This window comes from Hemitrygon akajei, unplaced genomic scaffold (assembly GCF_048418815.1).
Source record: "Hemitrygon akajei unplaced genomic scaffold, sHemAka1.3 Scf000180, whole genome shotgun sequence".
In the NCBI taxonomy this organism is placed as follows: Eukaryota; Metazoa; Chordata; class Chondrichthyes; order Myliobatiformes; family Dasyatidae; genus Hemitrygon; species Hemitrygon akajei.
The window spans coordinates 453,947-473,211 of NW_027332066.1; the positions used below are offsets into that span (position 1 = coordinate 453,947).

At 43.2% G+C, this 19,265-nt stretch overlaps 2 protein-coding genes across 2 annotated transcripts in view; both read left to right on the plus strand.

Moving 5' to 3' along the window:
• Positions 1-19,265, plus strand: part of LOC140724258 (NACHT, LRR and PYD domains-containing protein 3-like) — a 297,596-nt gene that overhangs the window by 244,747 nt on the left and 33,584 nt on the right. The window lies entirely within an intron of this gene.
• LOC140724262 (uncharacterized) overlaps positions 1-19,265 on the plus strand; it is a 33,081-nt gene that overhangs the window by 10,629 nt on the left and 3,187 nt on the right. Inside the window, exons 2-5 of the mRNA XM_073038735.1 lie at positions 14,093-14,259; positions 15,161-15,332; positions 15,431-15,496; positions 18,569-18,732. Of these exons, the coding sequence (XP_072894836.1) occupies positions 14,093-14,259; positions 15,161-15,332; positions 15,431-15,496; positions 18,569-18,732 (569 nt within the window). The remainder of the gene's footprint in view (positions 1-14,092; positions 14,260-15,160; positions 15,333-15,430; positions 15,497-18,568; positions 18,733-19,265) is intronic.

A 19,265-nucleotide genomic window follows, 5' to 3' on the forward strand; every position in this document is an offset into this window, starting at 1 on the left:
GTGGAACAGATATTCATAAGGTATCTTTATACGCAGATGATTTATTATTATTCATCTCTAACCCTGAGAAATCTATTCCAGCAGTCTTATCATTGTTGGCTCAATTTAGTGAGTTTTCTGGGTATAAGTTAAATCTTAATAAGAGTGAATTGTTTCCTTTGAATAGACAGGTCCCAAACTATGGTATTTTACCGTTTAAATTAGTTAAAGACTCTTTTACTTACTTAGGGATTAAAATTACAAAAAACCATAAAGAATTATTTAGGTTTAATTTTCTACCCTTAATTGATCAGATTAAAGGCTTGTTTACTAAGTGGTCACCATTATCTTTGTCTCTGATAGGTAGGATTAATGCTATTAAGATGGTTATTTTACCTAAATTTTTATATATTTTTCAAGCGGTACCAATTTTTATTCCGAAATCCTTTTTTACTAATGTTGATTCAAAAATTTCCGCATATATATGGCAGAATTAAAATCCCAGGTTAGGTAAAATATACTTACAGAAGGCAAGGAAGGATGGTGGGTTGGCATTACCCAATTTCAGATTTTACTATTGGGCAGTTAATATTAGATATTTGATATGTTGGTTGAAAGAATGGGATGGTCCTTTTGGCCCTCATTGGGTGAGTTTGGAAACTAAATCTGTATCTGCTTATGCTCTGGGTTCTATTTTAGGGACATCTCTCCCTTCTGCTCTTTCTAAATTGCCGAATCGAATCGACAACGCGATAGTTAAATATACCTTACGTATATGGTTTCAATTTCGGAAATTTTTCGGGTTGACTCAATTCGTGTTAAATAGTCCTATTGTATCTAATTGTTTTTTCCACCCCTCAATTATAGATCAAGCTTTTTTGGCTTGGAAAACTAAGGGATTATTAAGATTTTCTGACTTATTTTTGGACAACTGTTTTATGTCTTTTGAGCAATTAGCAAATAAATATAATTTGCCTAGATTTCATTTTTTTAGATACTTACAGGTTAGGCATTTTTTAAGTACGGTACTTCCTTCATTCCCAAATTTTGTGTCTTCAGATATTTTGGAGAGTTTGTTTGAATTAAACCCTTTTCAAAAAGGGCTTATATCAAAACTTTATAATATAATTATGAAGATACGTTCAGTGCCCTTTGATAAGACCAAAAATGATTGGGAAAGAGAGCTTAATCTTATTATTTCTATTGAGAATTGGGATAGAATTCTTCAATTAGTTAATACATCATCTATATGTGCCAAACATTCATTAATACAATTTAAGGTTGTGCATAGGGCCCGTATGTCCAAGGATAAATTAGCTCATTTTTATTCTCATATAAACCCTATTTGTGACAGATGTCAATCAGAAATCGCGTCTTTAACTCATATGTTTTGGTCATGTCCGATTTTGGAAAAATATTGGAAAGATATTTTTGATAATATTTCGGCGGTACTGAACATTGATTTACAACCCCATCCTATTACCGCAATTTTTGGTTTACCGATGATGGACTCACTTCACTTATCTCCTTCCGCCTGTTGAATGATTGCTTTTCTCACTTTGATGGCTAGAAGATCTATTTTGCTGAATTGGAAGGAAATTAATCCTGCCACGGTATTTCATTGGCTTTCTCAAACTATGTTATGTCTAAATTTAGAAAAAATTAGAAGTGCTGTATTTGATACTTCTTTTAAATTTGAAAAGATATGGAGACCATTTATTCAATATTTTCATATGATGTAATGGCCCTGTGCCAGGCTTATTGGTTTTTTCAGCTTTAATCGTATGTATGTTGAGAGGATCGGAGTTGACGACATTGATGTTTATGTATGCTTGTGGGATACTATGAACAGCCCTTTTTTTTTCTTCTCTTTTTTTTAGTTTTTTTTTAGTTTTTTCTTCCTCTTTTGTTTTTTTTCTTAGATATTAGATTAGTAGATTAGTTAACTTTCATATATAGATTTATTTTTTTTCTCTTTTTTATATTATATATTATGGAATATCTAGACTTACCTTGTTCATATATACACTATTTGGTTTATGTTTTGGGAAAGCTTACTTATACTGTATTCATTCTTTATGTATTCCTTCATGTGTAATGGGAGTTTATATGTTTGTAATCCATTATTAATATTTTAATTGTATTTTGTTCATAATATTTTTAATACTAATAAAAAGATTAAAAGCGAATTTACCTAACACCACTTCCCTACTAACATGTATTTCCTTCAGTTCCTCCATCTCACTGGACCCTTGGTCCTCTACTATTTCCGGAAGATTATTTATCTCCTTCTTAGTGAAGACAGAACCAAAGTAGTTATTCAATTGGTCTGCCATGTTCTTGTTCCCTATGATCAATTCATCTGTTTCTAACTGTAAGGAACCTACATTTGTCTTAACCAATCTTTTTCTTTTCACATATCTATAAAAACTTTTACAGTCAATTGTTATGTTCCCTGCCAGCTTTCTCTCAATCTTTTTCCCCTTTCCTAATTAAGCCCTTTGTCCTCCTCTGCTGGACTCTGAATGCCTCCCAGTCCTCAGGATTGCCACTTTTTTTTTTGCTAATTTATATGTTTCTTCTTTGGACTTGATACTATCCCTAATTTCCCTTATCAGCCATGGGTGCACTACCTTACCTGGTTTATTCTTTTGCCTAACTGGGATGAGCAATTGTTGTAGTTCATCCATGTGATCTTTAAATGCTTGCCATTGCATATCCACCGTCAACCCTTTAAGTATCATTTGCCAGTCTATCTTAGCTAATTCACGTCTCATACCTTCAAAGTTACCCTTCTTTAAGTTCAGAACCTTTGTTTCTGAATTAACTATGTCACTCCCCATCTTAATGAAGAAGTCCACCATATTATGGTCACTCTTACCCAAGGCATGGAAGATAGGGAGATTAGTGCGGAGAGTACTAGTATGCTCGGGCATTTTGAAATAAAGAAGGAGAGAGTGTTGGGTCTCTTAAAGTGTATTAAGGTGTATAAGTCTCCAGGGCCTGATGGGATATACCCCAAGTTACAGAGAGAGGCAAGTGAAGAAATTGCTGGGGTCTTGATCAATATCCTTGTGTCCTGCCTAGCCACAAGCAAACTCCTGGAGAACTGGCGAGTACCTCATGTTGATCCGTCATTCAAGACATGATCCAGGGAATAATCCTGCTGAGTATTTAAACTGCCGAGATGCAGTCGGCTATAAACCAAGTGCTAATAAATGGGACCAGTGTAGACAGTGAGTGGGTGGCCAGAACAGGTAAGGTCGGCCAAAGGCCTTTTTCCGTGTTTTATGATCCACCACTCCGGACACGCTAAATTAAAGATGGTGGCACCACAAGGCATTGATTTCAAAACTCCACACACCTCTACAATTTGAAATAAACCAGACTGCACCCCTTTGTCACCACTGGGAACATCTGTTTCCGTCAAGGTAACATATAGAATGGACATTTCAGCTGAACAACTGGCAATTGATGAAGTTCCTGTGTCTTCTTCCATTAATGTCCCTTCCTTAGAGAAAAAAAACTAACCCTCTCACTGTGTCAGAATCAGTGATTAAATCCGGCCCCAAACACTGTGCTTTCATTCCTGCACATTATAACTTGAACCATCTCACCGAGGGTCTGATGGAGACACAACCCCTGCCCTCTGCACATGTGATCACATCTCCCCTGCTTCTGACATTTCAAATACCCTCAGAACTGTTTTCTGATTCAGTCTGAAGGTTATGGTACATTCAACTCGTTTTCAGACCTGACAAACCATGTCTTCCCACAGCCAGTTCCACCTCTTTCCTCCACATCCAGGGAAGCTGAATTTCCATAAGACCATAAGACCTGCAGCCAATCAGGCACCGATTTATCCATGCTAGAATCTTTCCTGTAATACCATGGGCTCGTAGCTTGTGAAACAGCCTCGAGTGTGGCACCTTGTCACAGGCCTTTCGAAAATCCAAGTACCCAACATCAACGTATTCACCTCTCTCTATCCTGCTTGCTATTTCCTCAAATAGAAAGAGCCGAATATCCTGCTACTAATTCAATATGCCAACAACAACCTTCGCCAAATAAGAGACCCCGTGAATTTAATGTTTTGAGTTTTTCCATCGCTCATTCACGAAAAACGGTTGATGTATGTGTGAAGTAAATGCGATATCAGGCAAATTCTCCATTGGGAAACGGTCTGAATTTCATATGGTGGCCCTGTGATTCTGCAATTTGTTTCCAGTAAGTGAACGATAAACTGAAGGAGAAGGGCATCGATATCTTGCTCTCGATTTTGACTGGTGGTTATCTCTGGGAGATGGTAATCTCGGCACAGCCACTCCCCACTTGCCCATTACCCTAATGTTATAACTGTGGACAACTGTTAAAGATTGCTTTTAAAAGGGCCAACTTAAAATCAGTGCAAGTCCAGGCTGAGGGGGCACAGTAAAATCCGGAGAAAGGGAATGTCTACTGTTCAAAAAGAACATTATTCCAAATGCATAATATTCCATCAGAGTGAACAGCGCCCTTCCTTCTGCTGTCTCTGTGAAATAAACCCACAGCGATCTTTGCCTTGAGCTGTCGCTGCAGTTCATAATCTGAAAATAAACTGGTCCCAAGGTGAATAATAAACCCAAGCGACGGCACCAACCGAACGGAACCAGGATGCGGGTTATGGTTCCTCTCTGGAGCTGGTAAAATTTCGTGCACTGAAGTATTAATTCTGGTTCGGACCACAAGTTAGAAAGACTCATTGAAGCAAGGTGAGTCTTTGTGTGGTTTAACACAAGCGTTGTGGAACAGGGTGTGGCGTTACATGCTGAATAGACTGAAGTTCTGGTTTATGAGCGTGTTATCAACTGAACATTGGTCAGGGTGTGTTCACTTACTGTTAGGACCATAAAATTCAGATACTCGGAATCCCTGAAACCAGACCCATGTGTTCTACATCAGGTAGGAACATGGACTGTATTCGGCAATGTTATGGTGTTTTAATAAGCACACTTGTAACGGCAATATTTCTAATATTTCTACCACATCAATAAAATGGAGGGTTATGGGGTAGTGTGGGTTTAGTACTTTTTTAAGGATTACATGAGATAGCACAACATGGAGGGATGAAGGGCCTATACTTTGCTGTGGTGGTGGTGTTCTTTCGTTCTATCAATATAATCATTGAAATCGCAAGGCTTTACGGATCTGGGTGCTCGATTATTCTGTATATGTTGTATTTTATAGAGATGACAAGGTACTTCCGGCAGTGATATTTATATTAACAGATGTTGTGGTAATTCTCAATGTCCATAGATAAAAATAGCAAAGTTTACACTCATTGGGCACTTTACTCTGAACCCCATGTACCTAATAATGAGGCCACGGAGTGCATGTCAGGGGGGCTTCCGCTGCGATTGTCCGTCCGATTCAATGCTGACCACTGCGCTGTATTCGCTGGCATTCGATTACGACGGGGAGTTGATTGCATTTGCTGTTATTTAGGAAGTGAGGAGACTTTTTCTACTGGTGGTTAGATCCTTTGAGTTGAGCCCTTGCTGGGGACATTGAATATCACGCGGAGTCTAGACAGGAATGTGGGGGTTTGCTACTGTAGGCGGAGCTGAAACAGATGAAGATAGATGAGGTTATTTTTCTGAGGTGGAACTAGTGTGTCTTTGGAGTTCTCTTCCTCAAAGGGAAAGAGAAGCAGAAATTTCTTTCAATGTGCTTAATTCCGCAGAATAAAGATTATTGACAGGCAAGTGAGTGAAGTGTTGAAGGCGTTCGCAGTGATGTGTCACTGAGATCACGGTCCTGTTGTGATCATAGAGAATGGCGGAACAGGACTGAGGGGGCGAATGACCTGTTACTATTTCAATTGACCAGTAGTACATTCTGACAAATAAGAGACCCGGTGTATTTAACATTTGATGTTTCTCCTTCGATCTCAGACGAGGAACGGTAGATGTATTTGTAAAATAAGTGCCATGCCTGCCACGTTCGCCAGTGGGATATGGTCATAATTTCATATGGTTCGACGTTGCCATGGTAACTTGTTTCCAGTAAGTGAGCAATACACTGAAGGAGAAGGACGTTCTTTCTTGCTGTTGACTTTGACTGGTTGTTATCTCTGGGAGATGGTTATCTCGGGACAGTTGCTCCGCAATCGGCCCATTACTGTGATGGACCAACTGCGGACTTCTGTTAAAAATGGTTCTTTCTAAACAGGGAAACCTTCAAGTCAGCTCCAGGTAGCTGGGACACACTTAGGGAATGTCAGTATTCAAATGGAAACAAAATATAAATTACTTCAAATGCATAATATTTTACAAGAGTTGACAGCGCCCTTCCTTCTGCTGTCTCTGTGCAATAAACCCACAGCGATCTTTGCCCTGAGCTGCAGCTGGAGTTTATAATCTGACAATAAACTGGTCTGAAGGAGAACAATAAATCAAAGCGACGGCACCAACAGAACCGAACCAGGATGTGGGTTGTGCTCCCTTCCTGGAGCAGATCAAATTGTCGAGAGAAAGGTCGCGCACTGAAGTCGTCCTTTTGGCTCGAACCACATGTTAGAAACGAGTTTGTGCGTTTTTCACTACAAGAGTTGTGGAACAGGGTATGGCGCTACATGCTGAATAGAATGAGTCTCAGGTTTATGACCGTGTTATCAACTGAACATTGCTCAGGGTGTGTTCACTTACTGTTAGGGACATAACATTCAGATGACTGGATTCGCTGAAACCAGACTCAGGAATCCAGCACCAGGTAAGAACTGGGACTGTACTGGGCAGTGTTATGGTGTTTCAATAGCCCCACTTGTCAAGGTAATTATTTCTAGTTTTTCTATCGTATCAATACTATCAGTTGCTGTTCCAGGGGAAGCTGAAACAGGTGAAGGTAGATGAGGTTATTTTTATGAGGTGGAACTGTTTTCAAAGGAAATGAGAAGCAGAGGGTTCTTTTTCAATGTGCTTAATTCCGCAAAGCACAGATTCTGGACAGACAAGGGAGTGAAGTGTTGAAGGTGGTCGCAGGGATGTGCCACTGTGATCTCAGTCCAGTTGTGACCATAGAGAATGGCAGAACAGGATGAGTGGGCGAATGTCCTGTTACTAATTCCACACTCTATGTGGTGGAACTTGAGTGTGTTTGGAATTCTCTTCCTCAAAGGAAACGAGAAGCAGGGATTATTTTCAATGAGTTTAATTCCGCAGCGGAGAGATTCTTGACAGACAAGGGAGTGAAGTGTTCCAGACGGTCGCAGGGATGTGTCACTGACATCATTGTCCTGCTGTGATCATAGAGAATGACGGAACAGGACTGAGGGGGTGAATGTTCTGTCACTAATTCAACATACCAGCAGCACACTCAGACAGATAAGAAACACAGTAAATTTAATGTTTTTTTCTTTCCCCCAATCATACTCAGAGGAAAAACGGTTCAAGTATTTGTAAAATAAATGCGATGCTGGTTGATGTATGTGTGAAGTAAATTGGTTGCCAGGCAAATTCGCCAGTGGGAAATGATCATAATTTTAGAAGATTACTGCTGTGATGTGGTAACCTGTTTCCAGACAGTGAGCAAGAAACTGATGGAGAAGGGAGTTCTTATCTTGCTGTCGAATTTCACTATATCTCAGGGGGTGGTTATTTCTGCAGAGTTCCTCCCGGAATGGCTCATTACTGTAATGGGCAACTGCGGATAACCGTTAAAGATGTCTCTTTATAAACAGGGTGACCTTGAAGTCAGCTCCAGGCCGGGGGGTGGGGGGGGGCACAGTAAAATCTGGAGAAAGGGAATGCCTCCTGTTCAAAAGTGAACATTATTCCAAATGAATAATATTCCGTCAGAGTTGAGAGCGCCCTTCCTTCTGCTGTCTCTGTACAATAAACCCACAGCGATCTTTGCCCTGAGTGTCTCTGGGGCTTATAATCTGACAATAAACTGGTCCCAAGCTGAACGAAAAATGACATCAACAGAAGCGGACCAGGATGCAGGTTGTTCTTTCTTTCTGAAACAGATCAAATATTCTAGAGAAACGTATTAATTCTGGCTCGGACCACTTGTTAGAAAGACGTATTCAAAGAACATGAGTCATAGTGTGATTTAACATAAGCGTTATGGAACAAGGTGTGGCGTTACATGCTGAATAGGCTGAAGTTCAGGTTTATGAGCGTTTATCAACTGGACATTGCTTAGGGTGTGCTCACTTACTGTTAGGGCCTATAAAATTCAGATACTCGGATTCGCAGGAGTCTAGCACCAGGTAAGAAGAAAACCAACACGGGGAAATGTTATGGTGTTTTATTACGGTAATATTTCTAGTGTTTCTGCCAGTTCAATATCATGGATTAATGGATTCATGTGTGTTTTTTGTTTAAACCATAGAACCACAGAACACTACAGCCCTCCATGTTGTTCCGACACATATAATCCTTAAAAAAAAGTAATAAACCCACACTACCCCATAACACTCTATTTTTCTTTCACCCATCTGCCTGTACAAGATGCTCTTAAATACCCCTAACGTTTTAGCCTCCGCCACCAACGCTGGCAAGTCATTCCAGGCACTCACAACCCTCTGTGTAAAAAAAAACTTACCCTGATGTCTCCCCTTAGCTTCCCTCCCTTCATTTTGTACATATGACCTCTGGTGTTTGCTATTGGTGCCCTAGGAAACATGTACTGACTATCCACCCTATCTATGCCTCTCATGATCTTGCAGACCTCTATCAAGTTCCCTCTCATTCTTCTACGCTCCAAAGAGAAAAGCCCCAGCTCTGCTAACCTTGCTTCATATGAATTGTTCTCCAAATCAGGCAACATCCTGGTAAATCTCCTCTGCACCCTCTCCATAGCTTCCACATCCTTCCTATAATGAGGTGACCAGAACTGAACACAAAACTCTAAGTGCGGTCTCACCAGAGATTTGTAGAGTTGCACCATGACCTCTCTACTCTTGAACTCAATCCCCCCGTTAATGAAGCCCAGCATCCCATAGGCCTTCTTAACTACCCTATCAACCTGTGCAGCGACCTTGAGGGATGTATGGATTCGAACCGCAAGGTCCCTTTGTTCATCCACACTCTTAAGTAACTGACCATTAATCCTTTACTCAGTCTTCTGGTTTGTCCTTTCAAAATGCATCACCTCACACTTATGCAGATCGAACTGTATCTGCCATTTTTCTGCCCAACTCTGCAGCCTGTCTATATCCTCTTGTAAATCTTCGACAACCTACAGGTCCATCCACAACTCCTCCAATCTTCGTGTCATTAGCAAACTTACTCACCCATCCTTCCACCTTTACATACAGGTCATTTATAAAAATCCCAAATAGCAGGGGTCCCAGCACAGATCCCTGCGGCACTCCACTAGTCACCGACCTCCAGGCAGAATACTTTCCTTCCACAACTAACCTCTGCTTTCTTACTTTAAGCCATTTTTTTATCCAAACAGCCAAGGTTCCACTTATCCCATGCCTCATGACTTTGTGTATGAGTCTCTCGTGAGGGACCTTGTCAAATACCTTGCTAAAGTCCATGTAGACCACATCTACTGCCCTACCCTCATTAGTTTCTTTTGTTACCTCTTCAAAAAACTTAATCAGGCTCGTGAGGCATGATCTTCCCTTCACAAAGCCATATTGATTATCCATGAGTAGACTGTACTTCTCCAAATGCTCGTAGATCCTATCCTTAAGAATCCTTTCCAGCAGTTTTCAGACCCCCGACGGAAGACTCACCGGTCTATAGTTCCCAGGTTTCTCCCTATTACCTTTTTTAAACAAGAGAAATACATTTGCCATTCTCCAGTCCTCAGGCACTTCTCCTGTAGCCAACGAGGATTCAAAGATCATAGCTAATGCTCCAGCAATCTCTCCTCTCAATTCCCACTACAACCTGGGGTGTATCATATCCGGCCCTGGGGATTTATCAATCTTGAATTTCTTCCTTAATCTCCACATTGTCCAGCACACAGGCCTGCTCTATTTCGACCTCACACTGATCAAGATCCTTTTCACTTGTGAATACTGAAGGGAAGTATTCATTTAGGATCTCCACAACCTCCTCCACCTCCAGGCACATGTTACCCTCTTTATCCTTTAGCGGTCCCACCTTCGTTCTCGTCATCCTACTGTTCTTCACATATGCATAGAACGCCTTGGGGTGCTGCTTAATCCTACATGCGAAGGCCTTCTCATGCCCCCTTCTAACTCTCCCAAGAACTTTCTTTAACTCCTTCCTGGCTACCCTATATTTCTCATAAGCCTCTCCTACTTCCTGCTTCTTAAATCTAACATATGCTTCATTTTCCCTCTTGACGAGTTGCCTCACATGTTTCATCAGCCACGGTTCCCTTTTCCTACCATTTTTTCCTTGCCTCAGTGGGACAAACCTATCCTGAACCCAGCTCAAGTGGTCCCTAAAAGTCTCCCACATTCCTTCTGTGCTTTCCCATTTCAACATCTGTTTCCAATTTACTCTTGCTAGTTCCTGCCTCATCCCTTCAAAGTTAGCCCTTCCCCAGTTAAGCACTTTACCATTTCGTCTGATTTTATCCCTTTCCGTAGCTATTCTGAAGCTAAGGGAGTTGTGGTCACTCTCACCAAAATGCTCCCCAACCAAGAGGTCTGCCAGCTGACAATGTTCATTACCCAGAACTAGATCCAGTATAGCCTCTCCTCTCGTCGGCCAGTCCACATACTGTGTCAGGAATCCTTCTTGAACACACCTGACAAATTCAGCCCCATCTATCCCCCTTGCACTCAAGAGGTGCCAGTCAATATGAGGGAAGTTGAAATCACCCTTAACTACTACCTGGTATTTTGTGCGCCATTCTAAAATCTTCCTACTTATCTGCTCTTCGGTGTCCCAAGGGCTATTTGGGGGCCTGTAGACTACTCCCAGCACAATGACTGATCCCTTCCTATTTCTGACTTCCAACCAAAATGACTCAGTGGACACTCCCTCTGCAGCGTCCTCTCTTTCTATAGCCGTGATACTATCCCTGACCAGTAATGCGACTACCCCACCCCACCTTTTCTACCACCCATCCTATTCCTTTTAAAACACATGAACCCCGGGACCTGCATCATCCAATCCTGCCCTTCCTCCAACCAAGTTTCAGTAACGGTCACAACATCGTAGTTCCACGTACTAATCCATGCTCAAGGTTCATCCTCCTTGTTCCTAATACTCCTAACATTGAAATAGACTCATTTCAACCCTTTAACAGGCTATAATTATGTTTCTTCCCCTGCCTGTCCTTTCTCATCAACTCAGAACTCTTAGCATCATGCCCTTGTCCTTCTACCTTAATCCCTGCACTCACATTCTGAATCCCACCCCCCTGCCAAACTAGTTTAAACCCTCCCCAACTGCTCTATCAAATCTGCCCACCAGGATATTAGTCCCCCTGGGATTCAAGTGCAACCTGTCCTTTTTGTGCAGGTCACACCCGCCCCAAAAGAGGTCCCAATGTTCCAGAAATCTGAATCCCTGCTCCCTGCTCCATTCCCTCAGCCACACATTTATCCTCCACCTCATACTATTCTATCCTCACTGTTGTGTGGCACAGGCAGTAATTCCGAGATTACTAACTTTGAGGTCCTGCTTTTCAACTTCCTAACTCCCTGTAGTCTTCTTTCAGGACCTCTTCCCTTTTCCTACCTATGTCATTGGTACCAATATGTACCACGACCTCTGGCTGTTCTCCCACCCTCTGCAGGGTATCTTGGACGTGATCAGGAACATCCCAGACCCTGGCACCTGGGAGGCAAACTACCATCCGAGTTTCTTTCCTGTGTCCAAATAATCGCCTGTCTGACCCCATGACTATAGAGTCCCCTATCACTACTGCCTACCTCTTCCTTTCCTTACCCTTCTGAGCCATAGGGCCAGACTCTGTGCTAGAAGCACAACCACTGCCGCTTCCCCCAGGTAGGCTGTCCCCCCACCCCCCAACAGTACTCAAACAGGAGTATTTATTGTCAAGGGGGACAACCACAGGGGTACTCTCTAGTACCTGACTCTTCCCTTTCCGTCTCCTGACTATGAACCATTTCTCTGTCCCCATAGCCCCAGAGTGACCACCTGTCTGTAACTCCTCTCTATCACTTCCTCACTCTCCTTGACCAGATGAACGTCATCAAGCTGCATCTCCAGTTCCCTAATATAGTCCCTTGGGAGTTGCATCTCGATGTGCTGGGTGCAGATGCGGCCGTCTGTGACGCTGGGGGACTCCTGGACCTCCCACATCTGACACCGACCACAGAGATCCGGCCTCACACACATTCTACTTCCTTTTGAAATCAACAACTGCCTCACCTTGTCCTGTTAATGCCGACGCCCGCTGAGCCAAAGCACTTTCACTCTGCTGCCTACTTTTTAAACTGTTTGTTGAATAATTCCAGTATTTTGTTTATTTATTTTAAATACGTTTTTGGCAGTTTGCTGTTTTGAATGTATGGTGGGTCAACATTGTGTTTAACAAGCGTCATGTAACTCTGATAATAGCCATCGAAATATTCAAAGAAATCTTGACCGGAGTTTAGACATTAATTATGGTCTTAAAGCCCTGCTGGAAAAACTATAGTGCTTCAGGACAAAATGTTGCGAAGTTATGGGTGATTTTGCATTGTTCAGGATGTCAGAGGGTTTCTATATAGACCCATACTGTATATTGCAAGAAGCGTCAATGCCATAAGATGTTAAACTGAAAGGAGACGGTGAGAATCAGGTGTGACTGAGAAATCTGTGTAATTCAGTGACGAGAGGAGTAGATGTCCCATTGGTCAGCAGAAATGTTTCAGCCCACTCTGCTGTAACAGTTATCCATTACTCACCACAGCGCCACCAGTGGTAGGAGGACCAATGCAGTGGGCGCCGTCTGCTCAACCTGGCTTGCCATTCCGTTGACACATCACCCCCGGTCCAGGACACAAAATTGATTCCTAAAAGGGAATTGCCTGCAATATAGCAAGTAGATACCCTGGAAAATCCTGGCTTAGTGTACAATCCATGGAGAGCGTGGAAATGGGCATCGTGAGACTGTGAGTGGATGGGCGCAGGTATATCAGGCCATGTCAAGTGTTCGGTGAATAGGCCCACGATGTTTGGAATAGTGCAACACAGTTAAAAAAAAGAAAAAGTGTTTTCATTTACACTTCAAATAATGTCTGAGCATCCTGTTAATTTTGTTTGTTAGAAAGCAGCAAAATCTGATCAATACTGTCCTCACAATGGATAACGGAGCGAGCAGTGGAGGAGTTCCAGTGACGTCAGCATCGGGAAAGGACACAGGTATGCCAGCGGATTGTTTTCATTTATAAATATTGTCTTGACTCCGTGTCTGCGTTTAATTCAATATCCGCACTTCACAAAATAATTGTGAAGGGACTGGGTAGAGTGAGATGACAGAGAAGGAAGAGACGGAAGTTAAAGTCACCCCCCTCCCCTTCATAAACATTGACTTCTCTAAATTCCATTAATGCCCCTCCTTCCATTCGTAAACATTGACTTCTCTATCTTCCGTTAATGGCTCTTCTCCCCTTCATACCCCGTCCCTTGTTTGTTTGTTTATTTATTTATTATTATTTTCCCCTTTTTTTTACTCTCTCCCACTTTTTTCTCCTTCTGTCCCTCTCACTATAACTCCTTACCTGCTCTCCACTCTCTGGGCTCCCCTCCCCCTTTCTTTCTCCCAAGGCCTCCCGTCCCATGATCCTCTCCCTTCTCCAGCCTGGTATCCCTTTTGCCAATCAACTTTCCAGCTCTTAGCTCCATCCCTCCCCCTCCTGTCTTCTCCTATCATTTCAGATCAGCCCTCCCCGTCCCACGTTCAAATCTCTTACTATCTCTTCTTTCAGTTAGTCCTGACGAAGGGTCTCGCCCCGAAACGTCGACTGTTCTTAGACGTTTCGATAGATGCTGCCTGGCCTGTTGCGTTCACCAGCATTTTTGTGTGTATTGCTTGAATTTCCAGCACCTGCAGATTTCCTCATGTTTACATATATATTTTGGACTGTGTTTGGTGACCTGGCGCACCACCTTTAGGTTCCAGAGAGACAGTTGCTGCCCAATATGGGGTCGGCAATTTCTTTAATTTTCCCCATTTTCCTTCACAGGTACGAGCTCAGCGCTCACCGAGCTCCTGGCAAGCTGGGACGATTTCCAGCTGCTGCAGCTGACGGACTTCTACTGGGACAGGCTGGAGGAGGCAATAGAAGGAGGGGTACACGGAGTGAGCCTAGCGTTAATGGCCAAGAATCAGTTCAGTGTAAAGGAACATCAGGTGAGTGGGAGGGAGAATGGGTTTGAATTTTTGCACATCACAGGACTGATGGGTGCCGGAACTCTGACTCATCAGATATTACATTAGATAAAGGAACAACTGGGAAATAAATACTGTACATACAATCACAAATATGTGAAACTGCACCAGTGATAGAAAGGGGTGAAAAGACCCAGCGGACTGGTGAGTAGCTGCTCAATGTTCAGAGTGAGTTGAGTTGTGTGGGCTTACAGTATTTGAAATATGACAGGAAGTTTCGGTTTGGGAAGAACGTGCAGCGTGATGGCAGGATGTCAGTGAGAACCGGGACATCATCTGTGGGTGCCACAGGAGCTCGAGTGTGTTCTGTTCTGGGTGGAGATGATAGTGTATCAATCCGTAACTGCGAACAGTGTGGATCGGGGAATACTGCCATGTTGTAATGTGTAATCACTGAATGAACCTCCACTGGAAAAGGCAAAGGAAAGGCATTAGGTGTCAGCCGGTAATCCACTGTCATGTTGGACACTGGGGGATTAAGGACATGAATCACATCGTATTTTCTGAAACTTCTCTGCAACTCACTCTGTTAAAGCCCTCCTGTTTTCTTCCTTCATCTGTGCTCATTATTTTCTGATTTCTGTTTTACACCGTCAAATCCGGTGAGGAATTATTTATGGAATTGGAGCCACGTCAATGAAGTGGTCACAGACCAGCCAGGATCTCATTGACTGGTGGACCAGGTTCACGGTGAATGTCCCTCCGTGTGCTCTGCACTCAGAATGTACAGTCCATGTCCAGACAGGATCAGCACCCGTCCGGGTGACTGCTCAGTGTGATCCCGTTACAGAGCACATCATTTACTTCTCATTCTCTGTGTGAATCTGTCAGTCCCCAATATGTTCACTGTTACTCTTCACAGAAAATCTCTGATCTCGCTGATAAGGGAGAGCGGACGGACAGTTCTAAACTCCTCCTGAGCCTGGTGATGAAGAAAGGCTCCCGTGCCCCGAGGGTGATGTGGGAAACCTTTGTGAAAATGCGGATTGGTGTTCCAGAGTTGGACAAAATACTGAAGGAAATACAGGAACATGGTGAGATAATATCAGCGATGAACTCAAATTTGGATTGAATACAGTACACGTTACAATTTGACACAAATGATTTCCTCAATTTGTTTAAATTCAAACAGGTTGTGATTCTTCCCATCGACCAATTCCCGCTCAACTTTTACTAAAGATTCTCAGTGAGCTGAAAGGTAAGTGAACGTGCATTGAACATTGAAAAGTATAACACAGGAATAAGCCATTAGGCAAATAATATTGTGCCGAAACAGCTAAGAAATAAATCAAACACACCCAAACTCTAATCTCTCCTTCCTTCACCATGTCCATCTGCCTCCATCCTCCTAACATCCATGTGCCTGTCCAAATGTCTCTTAGAAGTCTCAAACAATTTGCCTCTACCACCTTACCAGGCAGTGTGTTCCAGGTATCCACGACTCTCTGATTTAAAAAAAAAAATCTACCACTCACATCCCCCTTAATCCAAACCCCACTCACCTTCACTGCACGCCCTCTAGTAACAGATATTTCAAACCCAGGAGACTGACTCTCTCTGCCCACTCTATCTAAGTCTCATAATTTTGGATAGTTGTCAGAGCTCCCTCAATCTCTGATGATCCAGAGAAAACATTCCAAATTTATCCAGGCTCTCATGATAGCACATGCCCTCTAAAGCAGGCAACATCCCGGTAAACCTCTTCTGCACCCTCTCTAAAGCCTCAACATCCCTCCGGTAGTGAGGCGATCGGAACGGTACGCAATGGCCCAGATGAGGCTGAAGCAGAGTTCATCAAGTTGAAAGTTGACCTCTGTTTCCACCAACGGTTGTAATTTGCATCAGGCGGTTCAGTTGTTGAGCCACGAGGATCTGACCAGGTAAATACTGGTACTGTGACAGAGAACACATTGAGACACAGGGAAATGTGTTTACCAGAGGGAGAGTTTTCAAAGGACATTTTGAGGAAAGAGGCAGAGAGCTGGCGAGTTTGAGGAAAGTGGTCACACCGCTCCGGGGCCTGAAACTACAGATCCCCACCGGAGTATGAGTGGAGAAGGGGCGATCTGGAGAATGGAAAAAAATACATATATTTCTTCACACCAAAACGTCAAAATCTTCCCTTGTCAGCCACTGCCCCCTCCTGAACAGACTCATACTTAACCATTTTCTAAACTCCCCCAGTTCCTGCAGATTATCGTTTCTTAGAGCTGGGCGTCCACTGAAGTTCCAGTCACAGAATAGTAATAATAGCATCACTTTAATTAGAAAAGCAGGTAACATCCCAACTGGTCTGTTCAACCACAGAGCAGCAGATGAACCCCACTGTGTTCACATCTGCACTCCCTAGTGCAAACATTGCTACAGTTTAGAGAGGGTGAGATTGGGGGACATATTCCTCAGCTCAGTCCACAGCAGCTGAAATTCCTGTCTGCCGGTGTTGTGTGATGGGCACTGTGGAAGGGTGAGAGATGGGAATTAGGACAGGGAAACCGAGGGTTGTGGGATCATGGCAAGGAAGGTGGAAAGGACTGAAAATATCTATAAATAATATTGCAATTAGTCAAATTGTGACCGTCTGGATGGGAAGCTCACTACATCCATAAGCCCATCACATCTGTGAAAATGGAGCCCAGGGCAGTCCATGGGCTCAAGAGATTGTAAGGCTCCATCATCGCAGACTGAGTTGGATCACTCAACTGCACATTTAACAGAGGAGAGAGCGAAGGAAAGACAAATATCACAAAACTTACTAATATTGCATCAGCCCATGTTTTATCTGATTATTCGAAGCTCTTAACATAAATATAGGGAATCTCGGCCAAAACCTTGGTTTAGGGTCTCTCATTTACAAGAACAAATCCCAAAGATGATAATTTAAACATGGGACCAGAGATAGACAAATCAGGAAGTTTACAAACTACTCATGCCTCTGTCACTTCAGTCAATGTAGTTCCAGTCCACATCCGCTGAATGAAACCCCACACTTTCCCAGCAACATGGATTTGTTAAATTGCTGCAAGCTTGTTCTTCACTATTCCTCATGTTGTTTGCCGAGGGAACAGACACAACAGTGAAATTCCCACACCCATTTCTGAATATGAAGCAGAAACACTCCCCGATAATTGGAGAACATCATTTCTACCACTATCACATTCTCTAAAGTAAATATGTCCACAATCAATGTTTTCCTACGCTCCCTATCAAAACCGAGTACATTGAATGGAGACCCCACACTCACCTGACAGGGTCCTGACACACTGTGACACCCCACACTCACGTGACAGGGTCCTGACACACTGTGAGACCCCACACACACCTGACAGGGTCCTGACACACTGTAAGACCTCACACACCCCTGACAGGGTCCTGACACACTGTGAGACCCCACACACCCCTGACAGGGTCCTGACACACTGTGAGACCCCACACACCCCTGACAGGGTCCTGACACACTGTGAGACCCCACGCACCCCTCACAGGGTCCTGACACACTGTGGGACCCCCCACACACCTGACAGGGTCCTTACACACTGTGAGATGAGAAAATCTGTAGAATCGGGAATTCTAAACATCACACACAAGATGCTTGAGGAACTCAGCGGCCAGACATCAGCTATGGGAAAGAGTAAAATGTTGACGTTTTCAGAAGGGTCTCGGCCCATGACATAGACTGTATACACATTTCCATCGTTGCTGCCTGAACTGTTGAATCCTTACAGCAGCTTGTGTATGTCTCTACTCACGGTTGGATTTATAAAATCCAGTGTATCAAACATTTCTTTACACTCCTAACTCAACGTGACACCACTGGCTGGTATGTGACCGCTTCATTGACGTGGCTCCAAATCCATATATAATTCCTCTTTGGATTTGACGGTATAAAACAGAAATCAGAAAATAACGATCACAGATGAGGAAAGAATACAGGAAGTTTTTTTGTAACAGAGTGAGCAGTCACAGGGAAGTTGCAGAAAAGATGATGTGATTCATCTCCTCAATCCGCCAATTAATTAAATCAATTAATTAAAATCAATTAAAATCCTTGGGGTCGTATCCATTTTCTTCAGAGCACTACTCACTGCCCTGTCTTTCGCTGTGAAATTCCTTCTCTGATCTGTCCTTCCAAATTGTAACACATTAGTGTGTCTATTTCGGATTTTGTTCGGCGACGTGCTGCACAGAAACCCCGTCTTTAGGCTCCAGAGAGAAATTTGCGGTCCATTAGGTGTTCGATAATGTCTTTAGTTTTCCCCATTTTCCTTCACAGATTTGAGAGTGATCACCGAGCTCCTGGCAATCTGTGACGATATCCAGCTGCTGCAGTTGACGGATATCTACCGGGACAGGCTGGAGCAGGCGATGGAAGGAGGGGTGCACGGAGTGAGCCTGGCGTTAACGGCCGAGTATCAGTTCAGCGAAGAGGAACATCGGGTGAGTGGGAGGGAGAATGGGTTTGAATTGTCACACATCACAGGACTGATGGGTGTCGGAACTCTGTTTCATCAGGATGTCAAAGTATAAAAACAAATTACAAAGAAGTATATATAATTCTTAAAAATGTGTATCTCAACCAATGATTGAAAGAGTTGTAAATACCCCTGCTGGCGGCTCAATGTTCAGAGCGAGGGGAGTAGGCAACAGTCCTATGGGGTTGCAATAAAGGAGTTTAAATGAAAATAGGGCAGAAATTTTTATTTCATGAAGACTGTACGGTGTGACGGCAGGATGTCAGTTTGAACTGGGGCATTATCAGTGGATGCCACAGGAGCTCGAGTGTGTTCTGATCTGGGTGGAGATGATTCTGTTACAATCTTTAATTGCAAGGCTTATTGAGAAAGTAAGGAGGCATGGGATCCAAGGGGACGTTGCTTTGTGGATCAAGAACTGGCTTGCCCACAGAAGGCAAAGAGTGGTTGTAGACGGGTCATATTCTGCATGGAGGCCGGTGATCAGTGGTGTGCCTC